This window comes from Myotis lucifugus, unplaced genomic scaffold (genome assembly GCF_000147115.1).
Source record: "Myotis lucifugus unplaced genomic scaffold, Myoluc2.0 scaffold_190, whole genome shotgun sequence".
NCBI classification, from domain to species: domain Eukaryota; kingdom Metazoa; phylum Chordata; class Mammalia; order Chiroptera; family Vespertilionidae; genus Myotis; species Myotis lucifugus.
The window spans coordinates 1,850,477-1,869,258 of record NW_005871238.1 but is presented as its reverse complement, the minus strand read 5'-3'; the positions used below and the strand labels follow the sequence as shown (position 1 = coordinate 1,869,258).

The 18,782-nt window shown below is 40.0% G+C and overlaps 1 protein-coding gene across 2 annotated transcripts in view; it reads left to right on the top strand.

Moving 5' to 3' along the window:
* The window catches only part of COPA (coatomer protein complex subunit alpha), a 40,917-nt gene that overhangs the window by 8,086 nt on the left and 14,049 nt on the right, over positions 1-18,782 (top strand). For both annotated transcript variants that reach the window (XM_023760679.1, XM_006096908.3), the window contains exons 4-14: positions 878-958; positions 1,294-1,370; positions 2,101-2,210; positions 8,078-8,187; positions 10,156-10,255; positions 11,241-11,376; positions 12,355-12,437; positions 14,245-14,395; positions 15,304-15,370; positions 16,542-16,617; positions 18,496-18,578. In XM_023760679.1, the coding sequence (XP_023616447.1) occupies positions 878-958; positions 1,294-1,370; positions 2,101-2,210; positions 8,078-8,187; positions 10,156-10,255; positions 11,241-11,376; positions 12,355-12,437; positions 14,245-14,395; positions 15,304-15,370; positions 16,542-16,617; positions 18,496-18,578 (1,074 nt within the window). The remainder of the gene's footprint in view (positions 1-877; positions 959-1,293; positions 1,371-2,100; positions 2,211-8,077; positions 8,188-10,155; positions 10,256-11,240; positions 11,377-12,354; positions 12,438-14,244; positions 14,396-15,303; positions 15,371-16,541; positions 16,618-18,495; positions 18,579-18,782) is intronic.

Here is an 18,782-nt window from a genome sequence, read left to right as displayed (position 1 = left end):
GCCACACTTGCCAGGGCCAGAGCTTATATTCTTGTTTGAACAATCATGTTTTTGGGTTGTTTGAATTTTGTTATTTACCAAAAAAAATTTTAAAAATTTTAAGTTGAAAGGAAGAATAGTAACAAGGTGGCCCAGAGAGACTGTAAATAAGTATTAAATGTTAAAAAAGAAAACAAAAAGCATCTGACCTCTCATTTTTGTACTTTTTTAGATGGGGGAATGAGCTGCCTTACATATATGGTCCTGATTTTATGTCTTCTTCAGTTGTACTCATTGGTGCCTGGTACTTCAGTAGTTAAATCAACTTTATATCTGAATCTGAGCAGTGTGGTATTGTCCATAGTAATGAGTTAGTCTCTTTGCATGATGAGTGTAGATCGTGAATGTATTGGCATCATTTGCCACCAAGTTCAGAGTCTAAAAGAAGATGATGCCATATGTTATGTTATTGTTTCCTTTGGACTCATGGTATTTGTTCTGCCATTTTTTAAATTTTTTTACACTGATATAAAATAATCAGCAAAGTACTAAGGGATCTGTATGTATAAAAGCTGAGAACAATTATGCAGTAGAAAGAAGAGCTTTCAGTTAAGCTTAGATAAGCATCTTGTCTCATGTTGTTAAATAGAGATGGTTTCTCCCTCAAAAAAGGAAGAACCTTTTTCATAGTTTTAGCTTTAGGTTTTCCCTAGCCTTCCTTTTTTTCCTTCCTCACATGTTATTTGATCTTTTCCCTCCAACTTTAAACAAGACCTATCAAGGTTCCCACCTATTTAGAAGTGTCCTAATGTAAATCCAAACTTGTTGAGAAACCCAAGCCTTTTAGGTACTCAAGAACCTCAGATCCCATTCCTCTGCTGTATTTCTCTCTTTGCAGGTTTGGAATTACAAGCTTCGGCGCTGTCTCTTCACATTGCTGGGACACTTAGACTACATACGTACCACATTCTTTCATCATGTAAGTATCCATGTGCCTCTAGTTTTAGAGCATTCTTCAGTTTCCCTGTAGGAATCATTTTTTTTCCCCTCAAGAATCCAAACATTGATAAAACAATTATGTTATTGGAGTGACTCTTCTAGGATCTCTGTGGTGTTGACCTTCCTCCTTTGTTTCATTCTGGAAAAGAAAGCACTCAGGGTTATATTGAATTAAATCAGAATCAGCACTCCCTTTGCTAATATAGCTGAGAATTTAGACAATGGAATGTTCCCTCCAAAGAGAGAAGTGGTTGCAGGAGCCTGAAAGAACATATTCGTTTAATGTTCAAACTCTTTCTCTGGAATATCTTTCAGGAATATCCTTGGATTCTGAGCGCCTCAGACGATCAGACCATCCGAGTGTGGAACTGGCAGTCTAGAACCTGTGTCTGGTAAGGCAGGAAACAGAGGGCTCAAAACGTGTCTTCATTCTTCCTAGTGTTTTATAGTCAACTTCTCTTCAGAATAATCATCCCCCTCCACTAATGCACAGTGTCTACTGATTAACTACTGATTGTATTTGTAAGGTGCTTTTATGTACAAAGTGATAAATATAGAGGCAATCTTGTAAGTAATATATGGATCTGGATTTTCCGATCATTTCTTACCAGAGAAAGGAGGTCATATAACTAGGTTTTTAGAACAAAACTTTTAGCTGGTTTTCATTTCTGTTCTTGTGAAACCTGAGTCAAAGTCTAGACATGTGTCTTGCTTTGTTTTGCCTTGAGCTTTCCAGGATGTAAGGAAGATGTAAGGGCCATTTTAAATGATACCTCTTAAGAGGGATATTCCACTAAAATTAACAGATGATTTCCACTATGAATTACTAAGATTTCATTTATTTTGATATTTTAATATGGCTTTTAGAGGAGAGCTGTGCCATCTCAGTTCTCCTGAAATCATTAATATTAAATACTAATGCATTAGAGGTAAGAAGAGAGCTATTGTTAAAACAGCTGGCCTTGTTACTAGTTTAGAATTGTTAGGTTGACTTATCTTTGCCTCAAAAAAAGTATAATTGGATTTGCATCTGTTTAATTTGGAGAATTGTGTTTAACATGTAGGAGTCTGGTGATTCCTGCCTCTAATTTGGCATTGTCTTTCTTCTTCTTCTTCTTACAGTGTTTTAACGGGGCACAACCATTATGTAATGTGTGCTCAGTTCCACCCCTCAGAAGACCTGGTTGTATCAGCCAGCCTCGACCAGACTGTGCGTGTTTGGGATATTTCTGGTGAGCTGCCCAAGTTCAGAGGAAAACCTAATTATGTCTCGTGCAAAACTGCAATTTCTTAAAATAGGGTAGTTGGCTTGGAACAGCAAAATTTAGAATATTCTCTTCTCATATAATAGCATCTCTGTTTCTGAGTATATTAAATCTGTTTTCATGGTTCTTCATGTTAGAGGTATTTCCTAAGAAAAGTTGTTGCTCTAGAAAATTTATTTAATTTGAAGGAAGTTGCACTTTTTTGTTAGATCAGTTTTAGTTAAAATCTATATATCATTGGCAATATTTGATTAAAAATCAAGCTTTACACAAATAAAAAAAATCTTTGACAAAAACAAAGTTGGGGAATAAATTATTACAGGGAAACAGAACTCTCGAATCTTGTGGCCTCATTTAGAAATAGGAAAATCTTTTATATTTCTTCTAGTGTAAGGATCATGGGGAGGTGGGGCAGGAGGTGGTATGTCCAGAATACCTTTTAATGTTATAACAGACTTCTAAGACCAGAAATTAACTTACAGATTTTGGGTAATTGGAATAGTCCCTCCTTTCACAGTTTATATATCTTAATTTTGTATAGTATATAAATGTTTAGTACTTTATGGAGGGGATCCAATAAGTTGCTAACCAGGAAAAAAAATTTTTTTCCATTTTGATCCAACATTTATTATCCTTTTACAACATGTCCTTTTTGGTTTAGAAACTGCTTGTGATTAGTTTTCCAACGTTAACTCAAAAGCATGTAAAATAAAATCAACCTATTCTCTATATAAACACCCAGCAACTGTGACCCTTTATCCTCATGCCCAAATTGGGTAGGGGGAAGAAGGAAGGGCTCAAGAAGCACTGAGTGAAGTGCAGTTGCTTTACTGTGGGGAGTGACGGTAGTACCTTGGCTAACCAGAACATTTAAATGCAGAGAAAAGACTGTAGCTATGGGATTGACATGCTGGGTAAATGAAAGTGCTTTGCTGGGAGTTGGAATAGGGAAATGAGACTCTAAATGCTGTAATTTTCGGCCCAGTTAAATTTACTTACCACTTGCTGAATCGTCTCTATTTGTTTGTTGCCTTAGAAGTTCTTGGAGCCCAACTGGTTTGGCTAAGTGGATAGAGCGTTGGCCTGTAGACTGAAGGGTCCCAGGTTCGATTCTGGTCGAGGGCACATGCCCGGGTTGCAGGCTCAATCCCCATTGGGGGCCATGCAGGACGCAGCTGATCAATGATTTTCATCATTGATGTTTCTATCTCTCCCTCTCCCTGCCTCTCTGAAATCAATAAAAATATATTTTTTTTATAAAGAAAGAAATTCTTGGAAATTGGGTTCTCTGAAAGGTTAATGGCTAGACAACAAACACTGTTCTCATTCTGTAAAAGGAAGGTCCTCACATAGGTCCTGCTGGTTCTTTTTGGTCATAAGGGAGTCACCCTTCTGCATTGTATGGTCAAGGTGATAACGTCCCAACTCTTGTGGCTTGGTGAACTGAGACAGTATGGTAGTTGCTGTCCCAAAAAGCCATTTGAAACAGCAAGTTGAAAATTTGGATTCCTGGGTGCAGCATTTGGAATGTTGTAATAGCTGTTAAGATTCATGTGGCCCAGAAACAAGCCCATGGGAAGATGAGGACAGTTGGAGAGTAGAACCTCTACAACATGTGGTGGTTGCAGTTTTCAAAGGTTCTGAATTAGAAGGGAGTGGTATACAAGATGTACTGGAGATAGGACAGTAGGACCCTCTTCAGCTAGGGCTTTTGCCATTGCAGTTTTTGTCAGACTGGCTAGGCATTGTGAGGTATACTCAGATGTGACCAGCCATGCCAACAAGAGGAGTTAGGCACAGGCTCCGTGAACCTGTGCCCTTTCCTCACTGCTAGTGCCAGGGAGCTTATTATTCACTGTCCCAGTAACCTAGCTGTGGGTTTTCACTATGTGCACATTCAAAGCGCTTTCTCTGTCTCAGAACATAGGAGCTCGATGGGGTAGGATCCTAGCTCATGCTGTTCCAGCTGATCAGGGATGGTTACTTAGAATAGTCTTTCCCAGATGGGGTTCTGAGAGAATTAAGGCTACTCCAATACTTTGAGTGACTGTTTTCTCAGTTCTTCCAAGAATGGTATATAACTAATGCCATTCTAGATCATAAAAAGTTAATTTGTTATGTGCATAAATTGATGCTTTGACCACTAGGACTTAATCCTTTTCTAGAGCACCGGGTTGAGAAGGGCCTTATGGTGCTCAAAGAGTTTATGCACCTGTTACTAGCACAGCGGTTTCCCTGTGGCCTAAGACAATTTGGGCTGTTAGGTGGATGGATTCTCACTAATGATCATGAAATGCTCAAGGCAAGAAGTCTTTTTCCCTTTTGTAGGCCAGGGAACATCTTTGCATCAGAATTAAGGCCCTTAAATCAGAGAAGAGAGTATGACCTCAATTGGGGTTTATACTTGCTCTTAAATGTTTTAAGTGCATGGGTTACTATTTAATAACACTGCAATTGCTCTTTTTACTATCTGTGATATTGAAAAGTTTGTGCTGACGGCTGTACTAATGTTAAAGCTCTCTTAACCATTCCTAACTGTTTTTCTCTACACAAAACCGTTCTCATTTCCAAAACCCCTTAACCAGAGTGATGCTTTGGTATTTACCAAATAGAAGAAGCTTTTGGGTTAGACTTTTGCATCTTTTCCAGAAATAAGCATACTCTATTAAAAAACATATATGTTTTTATTAAGAAAGAGGGAGAGGAAGAGAGGGGAAAAAAAAACATTGATGAGAGGGGAACATCAACATCAATTGCTTGCCTCCTGCATGCCCCCAACTGGGGGTTGAGCCCACATGTGCCTGACCAGGAATCGAACCTGTGACCTCTTAATGCATCACTCAACCACTGAGCCACACTGGCTGTGCAGCCTACCTGTTTTAGCAGTTATTTTAGCCTGAGTTCCAGTAAGTCTGAACACGGGAAGAGGAATTAGCTTTCAGGTCTGTTAGGGACTGGAGCTAATATTTCCAGGAGAGGAAACATTAGTTCTGAGTCAGGAAATGAATGCCCTCACATTTAGAGAACTCTTCAGAATTCTAATTTTTCTGAGTGTCTGAAAGGGGATACTCTGAGCCAGGTAAGCAATAAGTAAACAGATCTTTAAAGGAAAACCTGTCTTCTTGATACCTCTCCCATGAGAATTGTGCCCCATGGTGCTTAGCTTAATCTGAGTCTTTTGTGTTAGCCTGGCAAAATAAGTATTTACAATTTAAAGATAGATTTAGAAGAGAGGTTGCTTTCTTACCTTCAGCATCCTAGTAAATTATTCTGTCCTCATCCGACTCTCTGTTCTTACTACTTCCTCTGGTCCCCACTGGGAGGTATGCATCAAACTGGTCCATTCTGAGAGTGTCCTCTTCTCCCTCTGGATTTGAGTAGCTGCTGTAGAAATTTTCCATCTGTCCAGTCCTAGTGAGTGACTTGTCGAAGGCTCAAATATTTCCTTTCTAAGTATCTTTTCACTGCCCGTAAATATTCATCTGTTTGTATATACCCTTCCCTTTCCCTGAACCATCACAAGCAAGTGCAACGAAGGCTTTCATTCTGTAATACAGCTTTTCCTTTTCATGTGTTTGTTGAAGCTTATTGGAGGCGAAGATCTTCACAGCTATCTGTTTTTATATCTTTCTTTCAATCTGTTTCATACTCCATACTCAGAAAAAGTTGACAGATCCCATTAAAGGGACAAGTGAAATAAGTGAAAGGAGGCACCTCTGTGATGAGGTATTTATGAAGCTTTGGGAGAGTGCTTCTTTTTTTTTTAAAGCGTTGGCTTCCTTTCTCCTTTCCTATTGACTGAATGCTCATCTTGGACAAGAGACAAGATAATTAAAACTGCCGTGTCCTTTTAAGCACTTGTTTCTCCAATGCTGATGTTTACATGCCACTATAATAGAAGAGAGATTATGATTCTGATACAATGAAGATAAGTATCATTGGACTTAAATGTTTATATTTTCCTACAGGTGTCAAAATCTAGGCTTAAAACTATTTAGATTTTATTTTCAGTGATAGCTTTTATTTTTCCCTTTATGTTAGAGATTTCATTTTTATTCTACAAATGCCAGGTAGTTCCATTTTTGTCTTTGCCTCCTAAAAATACTTTAAAAGATATGATTTGAGTTCCAGTTCTATTATTTCATTTATAAACTATTAATCACATAACATATGTTAGAGTGCTTTGAAAACCACAAAGTTCTTTTCAAATGTAAGGTGGTAATATTGTTATAATTTTGATTTTGACTATAATGCAAATAGTTAGCTTTTAAAGATAAGTGTAGTTTTGCCATAAATGTGGATCCTATACAAATATGACTCTTTTTCTTTTTAATATTTTATTTTTCAATTATAGTGATGTACAATATTATATTCGTTTCAGTCATTAGACATTTATAAAGCTAAGTGATTACCCCAATAAATCTAGTACCCATCTGACACCGTACATAGTTATTACAATATTATTGACTATATTCCCTGTGCTGTGCGTTATATACCCATGACTATTCTGTAGCTACCAATTTGTACTTCTTAATCCCTTTACGTTTTTCACCCATCCCCACAAGCTCCCTCCCATGTGGAAATCCTGAAAATGGTCTCTGTATCTATGAGTATGTTTCTGTTCTGATTATTAGTTTCTTTTGTCTTTTAGAGTTCACATTTAAGTGAAATCACATGGCATTTCCCCCTTTTCTCTCTGACTTATTTCATTTAACACAATACCCTCTTGATCCATCATGTTGCAGATGGCATAATTTCATTCTTTTTTATGGCTGCAAATAGGAATCTTTTTATCCTGGTGTCTTTTTTCCATTGTTTTCAAATTATGGGCTAATTCCTCCCAATGAAACTAGCCTCCAAATGTTTTAATGGCAAAGTACATGTATTCAGATCTATTACCAGTCTTTTAAGCAGGAGCTTAATGGGACATGACAGTTTGAATTATTTTGTCCCTTGCCCAAGAGGCAGGTAGAAGACATGAGTACACTTTTTGTATAGTTTATAGTTTTACAGTATCTTCTACCAAATAGCTGTTTTATATTTAATAGGTCTAGTTTCCTTAACTCCTTTGGAACTTCCCTATGAGTTGCCTAAAAGCTCCCAGTTTGGGAAACACTGATCTGTAGCCTTCCCCAGTGGCTTTTCTTTGAAAATTCTTTGAGATGAAAGAAGAAAAGTTGCTATAGTTTTCATAGAGTTGAAAATGAAAAAGTAGAAATTGAATGTTTACCTCTTGAGGCCACATTTCAAGAACAGAAATGAGCATTATCTCAAGTAGACAATTCTTGAGGTGAGGTTTGTTGAAGAATTTAGCTGTGGTAGAAGTTTGGATTGTCCTCTGAGAAGAAATCCCAGTAGTGGGTCTATTCAGTGTTAAGGGAGCAAAAAAGAAGACAGTGAATGTACTTCAATATTTTGAACATTTTTAGAAAGATATGGGAGCTCTTGAGTATCTCTTCTTCTTTTTTTTTTTTTTTATATTGATTTTTTACAGAGAGGAAGGGAGAGAGACAGAGAGTTAGAAACATCGATGAGAGAGAAACATTGATCAGCTGCCTCCCGCACATCTCCTATTGGGGATATGCCCGCAACCAAGATACATGCCCCCGACCAGAATCGAACCCGGGACCTTTCAGTCCGCAGGCCGACGCTCCATCCACTGAGCCAAACCGGTTTCGGCTTGAGTATCTCTTCTTCAGTCTCTCTAAATTTCTTTCTCTCTTCCTTTTTGTTAATGTTAATTAGCCTATCACTGCCTTCTGTGATTCTGTTACTGTGCTTTTTTTGGTAACATTATGTTTACATCTTTCATCCCACTCCTTATCCCTTCAAAGGTCTAAGGAAAAAAAACTTGTCCCCTGGCGCAGTGGAGTCGGATGTGAGAGGAATTACTGGGGTTGATCTGTTTGGAACTACGGATGCAGTGGTGAAGCATGTACTGGAGGTACTTCTCTTTACAGCCATCACTGGGTTTGGGCTGTTTTCCAGGGAAATAGTGACAGTGTGTCATTCATGTGTTCATTCCTTCAACAAAGGTTTATACAGTGCTTATTAACTACTGAGCACTGTTTTGAGGCACTGGAAATAGAATAGTAGGTGAGCCATCAGAAGTGAAGCTTACATGCCACGTAAGGGAGAATTATGTTACCTTATAAAAACAGTGCCAAGAGGGAGAGAGCTGTCATAGGCTCCTTCACCATCCCAAAGCAGAGCCCATTCTCTCGTAAGGGAGGACGGGTTGGTGGTGGTGGTGGATTTAATCAGAGTTATTGAGATCCAAGAATTTTGCTGAAATAAGATTTAAAAATGGAAATTTAGAAAAACTAAGCAGTTTTCCAAAGTCCATGTGTATTTAGTAAATAGATTTGAACTTGGATCTTTCTGATTCCAAAACACACGTACTTTCCACCACACTGTATCTCTCAAAAATGCTGCTATTTTGAAACTACCTTATTTATGATTATGTCACAATTCAGAGTACAACTATATAAATAGGATATAATATATCTTAAAATCAGCAGCACTTGCCTGGCCAGCGTGGCTCAGTGGTTGAGCATCAGCCTATGAACCAAGAGGTCATGGTTTGATTCCCTGTCAGGGCATATGCCCAGGTTGTGAGCTCAATCCCCAGTAGGGAGCATGCAGGAGGTAGCTGATCAATGATTCTCTCTCATCATTGATGTTTCTATCTATCTCTCCCTCTCCTTTCCTCACTGAAATTAATAAAATATATATATTTTAAAATAAGTAGCACTTAAACTTTGTGATCTGAAGGTATTTTTAAAATGTTTTTATTGATTTTTTTAGAGAGAGAGGAAGGGTGAGGGATAGAGAGATAGAAACATCATCAGTCGGCTGCCTCCTGCAAGCCACTTACTGGGGATCAACCCTGTAACCCAGGCATGTACCCTGACCAGAAATCGAACCAGTGAACTCTTGGTTCATGGGTTGATGCTCAACCATGAGCCTCATTGGCTGGGCTGAAAACTTTCTTATACTCTGAAAACTTATTGACCCCAAATAGTCTTTGTTAATGTAAGTTATAGATGTCAATTTTTACCATATTTGAAATTAAACCAGGAACTTATAAAATATAAAATATATAAGTACACATTCCATTAGCCATCAAAGCAATGGCATCATATGCATGTAACTCTGGAAAATTACATTTAAGATAGAATAGGAATGAAAAGGCAAATAATATCTTAGTGTTATTATGAAAATAGTTTTGATCTTGCAGATTTCCAAAAAGGATCTTGATTATTATCCAATTTTCCAACTATACTTTGAGAATTTTTTCATCTACATACATATACAAGCCTAAGCGACTGGCCAGCCGGCCAGTAGCTATGACGCACACTGACCACCAGGGGGCAGACGCTCAAAGCAGGAGCTGCCAAGCTGCAGTCACTTGGCAACTGCAGTTCTCGGGTGATGCATCCGGAACCAGAGAGGAGGGAGCCCGATCCTGGGGTGCGTCACCCAAGAACCGCCCTCTCACAATCTGGGACCCCTCAGGGGATGTCAGAGAGCCGGTTTCGGCCCTATTCCTGCAGGCCAGACTGAGGGACCCCATCAGTGCATGAATCCGTGCACTGGGCCTCTAGTTAAGTTATAAAATTGGTCTTTATTCTTGAGATGCTATAGTTAGTTGAAATTTATAAATAGACAGGTAATAAAACAAGGCAGTATATGGCAAATGAAGCTGAATATGGGAATAGAAGAACTCCCATTAGAATTTGGGGATAATATTGGATAGATTGATATAGTAATAGTCCCTTTAGTCTTTTCATATGAAGAATAAAAATCAGAGAAACATTTTATAACCATCAGCATGGTTCATTAGTTTGCTTTGAGTAATGGACATAAAGCTGTTTTAGAAGAACCACTTCTTTCCTTGTTTTTTCCACAGGGTCATGATCGTGGAGTAAACTGGGCTGCCTTCCACCCCACTATGCCCCTTATTGTATCTGGGGCAGATGACCGTCAGGTGAAGATCTGGCGCATGAATGGTTAGTGAACAGTGATGTTATTACCATGATTCAAAAATTGCTTGCTGGCCAGGCTGTTGTGGCTCAGTGTTTGAGTTCGACCCATGAACCAGAAGGTCATGGTTCAATTCCCAGTCAGGTCACTTGATCCCCAGTTAGGGGGCGTGCAGTAGGCAGCTGATTGATGTTTCTCTCTCATCGATGTATCTATCTCTCAATCCCTCTACCTTCCTCTCTCTGAAATCAATAAAAATACATTTTTTTAAGTTGATTGCTGGCCAACAAGGTGATGTAGCCAGGTCTTCTGGACTTAGAGACCTATTTTCTTACCTTAGACCAGTGGTTCTCAACCTTCCTAATGCCGCGACCCTTTAATACAGTTCTAAATGTTGTAGTGACACCCAATTTCATTGTTACAAATTGAACATGATTAAAGCATAGTGATTAATCACAAAAACAATATGTAATTATATATGTGTTTTCCGATGGTCTCAGGCAACCCCTGTGAAAGGGTCGTTTGACCCCCAAAGGGGTCTCGACCCACAGGTTGAGAAACTGCTGCCTTAGATGGTTATGTTAATCCCAGGAGCATAAAAATTTCCTCATTCCCTGTTTTCTTGTGATGGTATCCTGATTTTGAGGTGTATGAACACAGTGAAAAGTAGGAATTCATTCATTCAACAAATGTTTATTTTTAAGTTAAATTTATTGGTCTGGCATTGGTTAATAAGATTATATAGGTTTTAAGTGTAGATTTCTAATGACAGCTAGTGACAAGTAAAACAGGGTAAGGGAATAAATAATAATGGAGAAAATGTGCTATAACTGATAGGAGGGTCAAAATATAAGAACAAATAAATAGGTAAAGATTCAGAGGCTTAAATGAAGAGAATTGCCCTATTAAAAAGAAGTTGCTAATTTTACACTTTGTAGTATACCTTCGCATTTGATTAGAGGATGTCATAATTCCAAATCCCAAATGACCTCTTTTTTTTGGGTCCTTCAGAATCAAAGGCATGGGAGGTTGATACCTGCCGGGGCCATTACAACAACGTGTCTTGTGCTGTCTTCCACCCTCGTCAAGAATTGATCCTTAGTAATTCCGAGGACAAGAGTATCCGAGTGTGGGACATGTCTAAACGGTAAGGGGATTATGATGTAGTGGTATCAAACCCAGGGGAAGCCCCTTTCTCTTACCCTCTTTCTTTTTAAAAATTAAATTAGAATACTTATGTTTGTTTCTCATTGTCTTCAGCATATAGCATATAAAGAAGTCAGATCATACACAGTCACACCTTGGAGATGTGGGTTCAGTTCCAGACTGCAGTAGTCAAGTAAATATGGCAATACAACGAGAAACACAATTTTTTTTTTTTTGGTTTCCCAGTGCATATAAAAGTTATATTAACCATCAACTGAGCCTGTTGGTAAAATGGCATCAATAGACTTGCCGGGTGCCAGGTTGCTACAAACCTTCAGTTTGTTAAAAACAGTATTTGCAAAGTACAATACAGTGAAGCTTGATGAAATCTTGAAGGGACCTAAAGATCAACCAACATTTACAAGTTTTCTATCAAATAGAAATCTCCATGTGTATTCTTTTTCTCTTAAATTTAAGTATTTTCTTCTGTAGCTAGAAAAATAAGAAATATGAAATGAAAGCAGTATAGTAGAAAATTGTGACAAATAGAGAAATTGAAATATCAAAATAATAGAGTCTGTTTGGAGTTTCCTTCTGTTTTTTTGGGGAGGGGGGTTGGTAGATTTTATCATGACTACCTTTACTTAGGATATTTAGTATACTGTTACTGATTTAAATTAACATTTTGGCTTACCACTCAATACTCTTATATATGACTAAAGGCCCGATGCACAAAATTCGTGCAAGGGTCTCGGCCCTCGCAGCCCTGGCTGCCTTGGCCCTCACAGCAGCCCCGGCTGCCGCCTTGGCCCTTGCAGCAACCCCAGCTGCCTTGCGGCCCCGCACCCCGCCCACTGGTCATTCCAGAAGGTCATTCTGCCCTCTGGTCTAATTAGCATATTAGCTCTTTATTATATAGGATGGGCTGAAGATTCCTCAGAAGTTAATATTTTTCTTTGTGCATCTTTTATTTTCCTAGAACTGGAGTTCAGACCTTCCGTAGGGACCATGATCGTTTCTGGGTCCTAGCTGCCCACCCCAACCTTAACCTCTTTGCAGCAGGTAAGGGCCTCATCTTTTCTTTTACTTCCTTGTTTTAGTTCAAAGTTTGATTCTCCATTAGCTTTGTCTCCAGTAAATGCATAGTAGGGTGACAAGGAGAAATAGAATTCTCAGAGCCATGTTGTTGAGGCTTTTTTCCTTCATACCTTCTTGGAGTATAATTCTTGCAATGTTCTTTCTTTACCGAGAGCCATTTAACAGTAAAGCCCATTAGTTCCAGGAGGCTTAGGAGTGTAATACTGGACACATGGATTTCTTAGACTGAGGAGCTAGAAGCTGAGTTTTATTCATTTAGCAAAAGCGTACTAGTGTCAGGCCCTAGTGTGGGTGCTGGTGGTATAGCATAAACCTATGTCCCTTACTTGATGGAACTTTCATTTGCAGTGAAGACAGCTAGACCATAACAATATATAGTGAAAAAGCTTTGAGGAAAGTTAAGCAAAAGTAAGGAAGAAAGAGAGGAATGAGTGTGGGGATTACCAAAGACCATGATGTAAGAGATGCTGAGCATGTTTGAAGAACATGCCAATAGGGGCACAGTGAGTAAGGGGCTAAGTATAGGAAGTAAGACCAGGCCAGACTGTGCATGTTACTCTGAAGGGAAAGCCATTGGAAGTGACACAATCTGGCTTTTTCGTGGAGAGTAGACTGTAGGGCAAAAGTTGAAGGTTTCTCTAAGAGATGGATGATGCCAGTAGGAAAAAAGCAAAACATTTGTCTAGAACAAAACCACAAAGGCTTTCAAAACTAGCATCTGTTTGTTCAGCAAATATGTTTATGTTCTTACTAGAGGCCCGATGCACGAAATTCATGCATGAGTAGGGTCCCTAGGCCTAGCCAGAGATCAGGGCCGATCTGTGGGGTGACTGGCAGGGTGATGGGGGCTGGGGGGCCCGTTGGCACCCACCTTGGCTGGCCTGGGGCCTGCAGGCAGCTCCTGAATTGAGCGTTTGCCCCCTGGTGGTCAGTGCACATCATAGTGACCGGTTGGTCCCCCATTCAGTCGATTTACATATTGGGCTTTTATTATATAGGATTATAAGCTAAGACACGGGGAGGATGGAAGTTATTGTAATTCCTCCCCTCAGGAAGCTCATAGCATCATGGGGATGGTAGACATACACAATTACAGTGTAGGGTGAGTGCTATATGGAGGTTTGCACAAAGTGTTAAGAGAACACAAGTAGGCATGTCTAAATGTAACAGTGTGAGAAAGTACTGCAGGTCCTCAAATAAAAATAATATCATTTTGTTCAGCATTTTATTATAATGTTAAGATGCTGTAGGAACTTAACTTTTTTTATATATATATATATTTTATTGATTTTTTACAGAGAGGGAGAGAGAGGGATAGAGAGCTAGAAACATTGATCAGCTGCCTCTTACACACCCCCCACTGGGGATGTGCCCGCAACCAAGGTACATGCCCTTGGCCGGTATCGAACCTGGGACCTTTCAGTCCGCAGGCCGACGCTCTATCCACTGAGCCAAACCGGCCAGGGCAACTTAACTTTTCTTTATAGCAATTACCTTATGATAAAGTTGGTTTCATTATACATCGTTTTGCTTGAAGTTGCAAACCTATCAACCATGTTAGGTAAGGACTTATGTATCAGGAAAGGATTCACAGAAATTTGTTTGAATAAAAAGTCCAAGAATCATGATAATTCAGGCAAATAACATGCATTTAGATGTCTTAACTTTGTTTTTAGCATACATATATAATCCTTATCTTCATATATCTCCTGTTTCCAGCTTTCCCTCTTGCCTTCAGCTAATTATTTCCTCTCTTCTCTCTGTGCCCCAGGCCATGATGGTGGCATGATTGTGTTTAAACTAGAACGGGAAAGGCCAGCCTATGCTGTTCACGGCAATATGCTGCATTATGTCAAGGACCGGTTCTTACGCCAGTTGGATTTCAACAGCTCTAAAGATGTAGCTGTGATGCAGTTGCGGAGGTAAATCAGACTTGTTTCTTCACTTCACACCGAACTCAGTCCTTTTAACAACGTTTTGGTCTCATCTCCTGTCACAGATTGAACCCCCATTGGCTGAGACTGTTCAGTTTAAACCCCAAGAGCATGATGGACAAGGAGATAGCCATTTGGGGAATGGGAGTTCCCCTGTTGAGAAGCTAGTGACCCTGTGGGCAGGAAATCGTACTGCCACACTTTGCCAGGTCTCTTGGAAGCAGGAGAAAGCTTCCTAGTAGAGAGTAGCCCAATTTGATGACAGGCCTTGTTGCCTTTATTTGGCATATCTATAACTCTTCTTTGCTTTCTAGCAAAATACATGCAACTCTAAACTAGATATATGTCTCTGGAAACTCTTTAACTCTGAAAATACAATAACTTCTGGGATGCCTGGCAAAAGGAACAGTCCTCTTTAAGAGCCAGCTGCATCATCACGCTGAAACATTCATGGTGGCAAACTTTGGCATGAGGGCTTGATAACGACCCTCTAGCATGACTACCATAAAAAGATGGGTTTATAGGAACAGGAGAAATTAACCAGAGACAAATCACATGTTACTCTGTGGTGTCCACTGCAAAATTATGTGTTGGAATTTGTATTCAAGGAAAACCAATCCTATTTATTACAGTAGTGCTAACCCTGACTTCTGTTGAATAATTTGACTTGTAGTAGGGTTTGCTTTTTTTTAAATACTGTTTGCTCAAAGCTGAGATAGGGAAGTCCCCAAACCTTAAGGGAAGAAAGGGAATAGATGCACTATTTATTTACTTTTATTCCTGATTATGAAAGTGACAAGTATATGTGTAAAGATTAGGTAAGTAAGAGGTGTGGGAATAATTCTTTCTTCCTTCTATCCTTATGCCTCTTTCCTATTTTCTCTATATATTTCTAGTGGTTCCAAGTTTCCAGTGTTCAATATGTCATACAATCCAGCAGAAAATGCTGTCCTACTGTGTACAGTAAGTAACCATCGAGTGCTCCTAGGGCCTCCCCATTTCCCATAGGTCTCTTTCTTGTGCCATAGGAATCTCTAATGTATTCTTAGAAGTTTTGAGAGGACTATCCCAAAATAGAGGCTCAAACCAAGTAGGCTTCAGTTGTCATAAACATGTTAAGGGTTTGTGAACTTCTATCTTTCATAAGGCTAACTAATGCCTTCTAAACTGTATGGAGCATCAAAATGAATGACCCAAACCCTTAAAAATAATTTGAGAGAATGTTTAAGGTTATACCTTAGGAAAGAGAGATGCTTATTTTGATCCCTCCATTTGCGTGAAAATAATAGAGCTGACTTTGAGAGGAGTTCCTCTCAGTGCGGTTGTCTTCAGGGTCATCAAGTAGAATCATCCTCATTTCTTGCCATACAATTCAAAAAAGAAATGACATTCTAATTTTAGAGTCCTGGTTGCCAAGTTAAAAAAATGAGACCTGTCTTTCCCAATATGACTTCTAGTGTCTAATCCAGTCCTTTTTCTTCTTTTTTTTTTAAAAATATATTTTTATTGATTTCAGAGAGGAAGAGAGATGGAGAGAGAGAGATAGAAACATCAATGATGAGAGAGAATCATTGCGTGGCTGCCTCCTGCATGTCCCCCACTAGGGATCGAGCCCAAGCCCGGAACCCGGGCATGTGCCCTGACCGGGAATCAAACCATGACCTCTTGGTTCATAAGTCAACACTCCACCACCTGAGCCACACCTGCCAGGCTCCAGTTATTTTTCAATATCTAACAGTCCCATATCTTCCTCCTGGCAATTTTCTTTAAAGTCCTTTATGTTCTTTTTTTCCCTTCAAATACACTTTTAAGTTGATGAGTATACTTAGTTGGGGCACTGGAATATTGGGGTCTTAGTCTGTTAATTTGTGGAATAGAGAGCAGTCCTTGTTTTCATGCAAGTAATATCTGCATCTTTGGAGGATAAAAGAAAAATGAAGTAACAGGAATGCTGAGTTATTTGGCAGCAAGCCCTGTAAGTTTTAGCTATGGAGATATTCAAATGCCATTGGGGTGAAGGATGAGAAAAGTATAGTTTCATGTTGTTGTCTGTGTATTCATACTGTTTTCTCTGTCAGAATAAACTAATATCTTGGGTGCCGCTTACTAATAGTTTAATTTTCTCCTTCTACAGAGAGCCAGCAATTTAGAGAATAGTACCTATGACCTATACACCATCCCCAAGGATGCTGACTCTCAGAATCCTGATGGTATGTGTTCTCTTTATTCCCCAACTCTACTTTCAGCTCTCCCCTCCCACATCGTCCCTCCTCTTTGAATTTTTCACATTCCATCCTCGGGCTGTGGCCACATCACTCAGGGCTGTGGCAGGTGGCACTAACAATTGCATCACAGGCGACCATGGTGTGAAATATTCATGTTCCTCTTCCATTTTATTACTCCAGCTAGATATATATATTTTATAATTTGGTTATTAGAAACTCTCCATATTCTCTTTCAGCACAGCATGTCATCCTAGTTTATTGCCAGCTGATATGACTTTCACCCTGGAAATTTCATTTATTTAAAATGTGGTTCCAATCTTGCAATGTCTCATCCTGGGACTAGGGATTTATGCTCCCCATCCACATCCAGATCCGCTTTGCTTCCTTTTGCTTGTCAAAAAGATGAGGCTGCTAACAGCCCCACATTCCACCAGGGATTCCAGGATCCAGCTGAGACCCCTGCCTACCTCTTCCATCACCACCATATCTTGTTGGTGTCCTTACTATTAGAACTTGCTGACAAAACATTGTCAGAATAGATTTGAGTCTTTCTGATGCTCCTGTCAGTGCACTTCCTCCGGTTGTTTTATAGGTCAGGTTTATTCCTCAGGTCCCCACTTGTACTAGCATACTTTCATGGTAGTTTAGACCCCATCAACACATTCTGAGAAATATTTTTCTAGCTCTGTTCTTATTGTGGTTATGGCAAGAAAAGAAAAAGCCTATATGTCTTTGGTATTAATAAAGCAAAGTCTCTTCTATAAATTAATCAGTTAAGCCATTTTTGACTGAGTTTTGTGATTTGATCCCTCCCTACTCACCCCTTGCTCTCCCCCCGCCCCGCCATGTGTTTACAATGAATTGAGTTTAAGATACCTTAGTTCGTCTTGCCACTTTTATTTTCTCTTCTCCATCTTTTGAGGGAGATGATAATTAGTAAAGAAGTAAAGGTGCATTCCAGTGGTAGGCAGCTGAGAGGAAGAAGACCGAAAGCCTGGATAGTGAGGTTCCCTGGCTCCTAGAAAGTGAGAGCGTAGGCTGTCCTAAGAATTAGTTTTGTAAGAATTAGTTTTGTAAAGAGCCTGTCTCCCCCCCCCCCCCCCCCGAATCCCTCCCCCCAGGCGCCAAAGATGTAAAAAGCAAGGGTGGCCAGCACATTCTGTCCAGTTTTCTGCTGATGCTAATAGATCAGAGAATATTGCTGCACACTCCTTGGTGTATCTTTCTTGAAGTTTTCCAGAGAGTGGAGTGCCCTGCAGAATTCTAATCAGCCAGTGAAATGTTTGGGAACTGGGGAACATTTTGTAACTTTCTTCAGAGTAATGAGAAGTCTTTGGAGCAACAACTTGGTGCTAAGTACTGCCCAGCATAGATGTTGTTGGAGTGCTCTGCCCGCCCTGCTCTAGGAGGAGGTCTGCATTTGCATGTTAAAAGCAGCAGAGCAGCTGCATCCTGGGGAGGAGGCTCTGTCTCCACTGCAGCTTGTGGAGATAGGAGGTCCTATGACACTGGCAGGCTGCTTGCAGTGTGCCAACAGCTTGGCCGGCGCGGCCCTGCTCATTAGCTTGATGGAGTGTGCTGCCTCCCGAGATGGGCAGTCCTTCTGCCAGTACATGATGTTGGCTGAAATGCAGTCACTTGGCCTAGAGAAAAGAGGCTTGGCAGGGGTAGAGGTTGGAGTTTGGAGGGGACTGGTGGGAGAAAGTCACTGACAACAGCCCCCGGTTATGGCTGAATTAGTTATGAAGCAGCTGAACTGGCAAAGCCAACATGGCAGCCAGACTGGCAGCTCCATGGCACCTGACTCTGTCACCTGCCAGTGGCTCACCACATGCTCCCGCCCTTTGGTTTTGTTCTTCTCAGCTCCTGAAGGGAAACGATCCTCGGGCCTGACAGCTGTTTGGGTTGCTCGAAATCGGTTTGCTGTCCTAGATCGGATGCACTCGGTGAGTCAAGACTAAAAGGGGAACCTAATTTGGGGAGTATGATAGCAGTGGCTTTTGTATTGCAGAATAAAGAGCATTTTCCCCCCCTTACTCTCCCTTAAGCAGCTGTAATCCTTGTGTATCAGCTCTACCTCTATCCTTAGCCCTATCCCAATCCCCCTGTGGAAAAATGGACTTAAAATTGATTTGATTGGGTTACTGTGG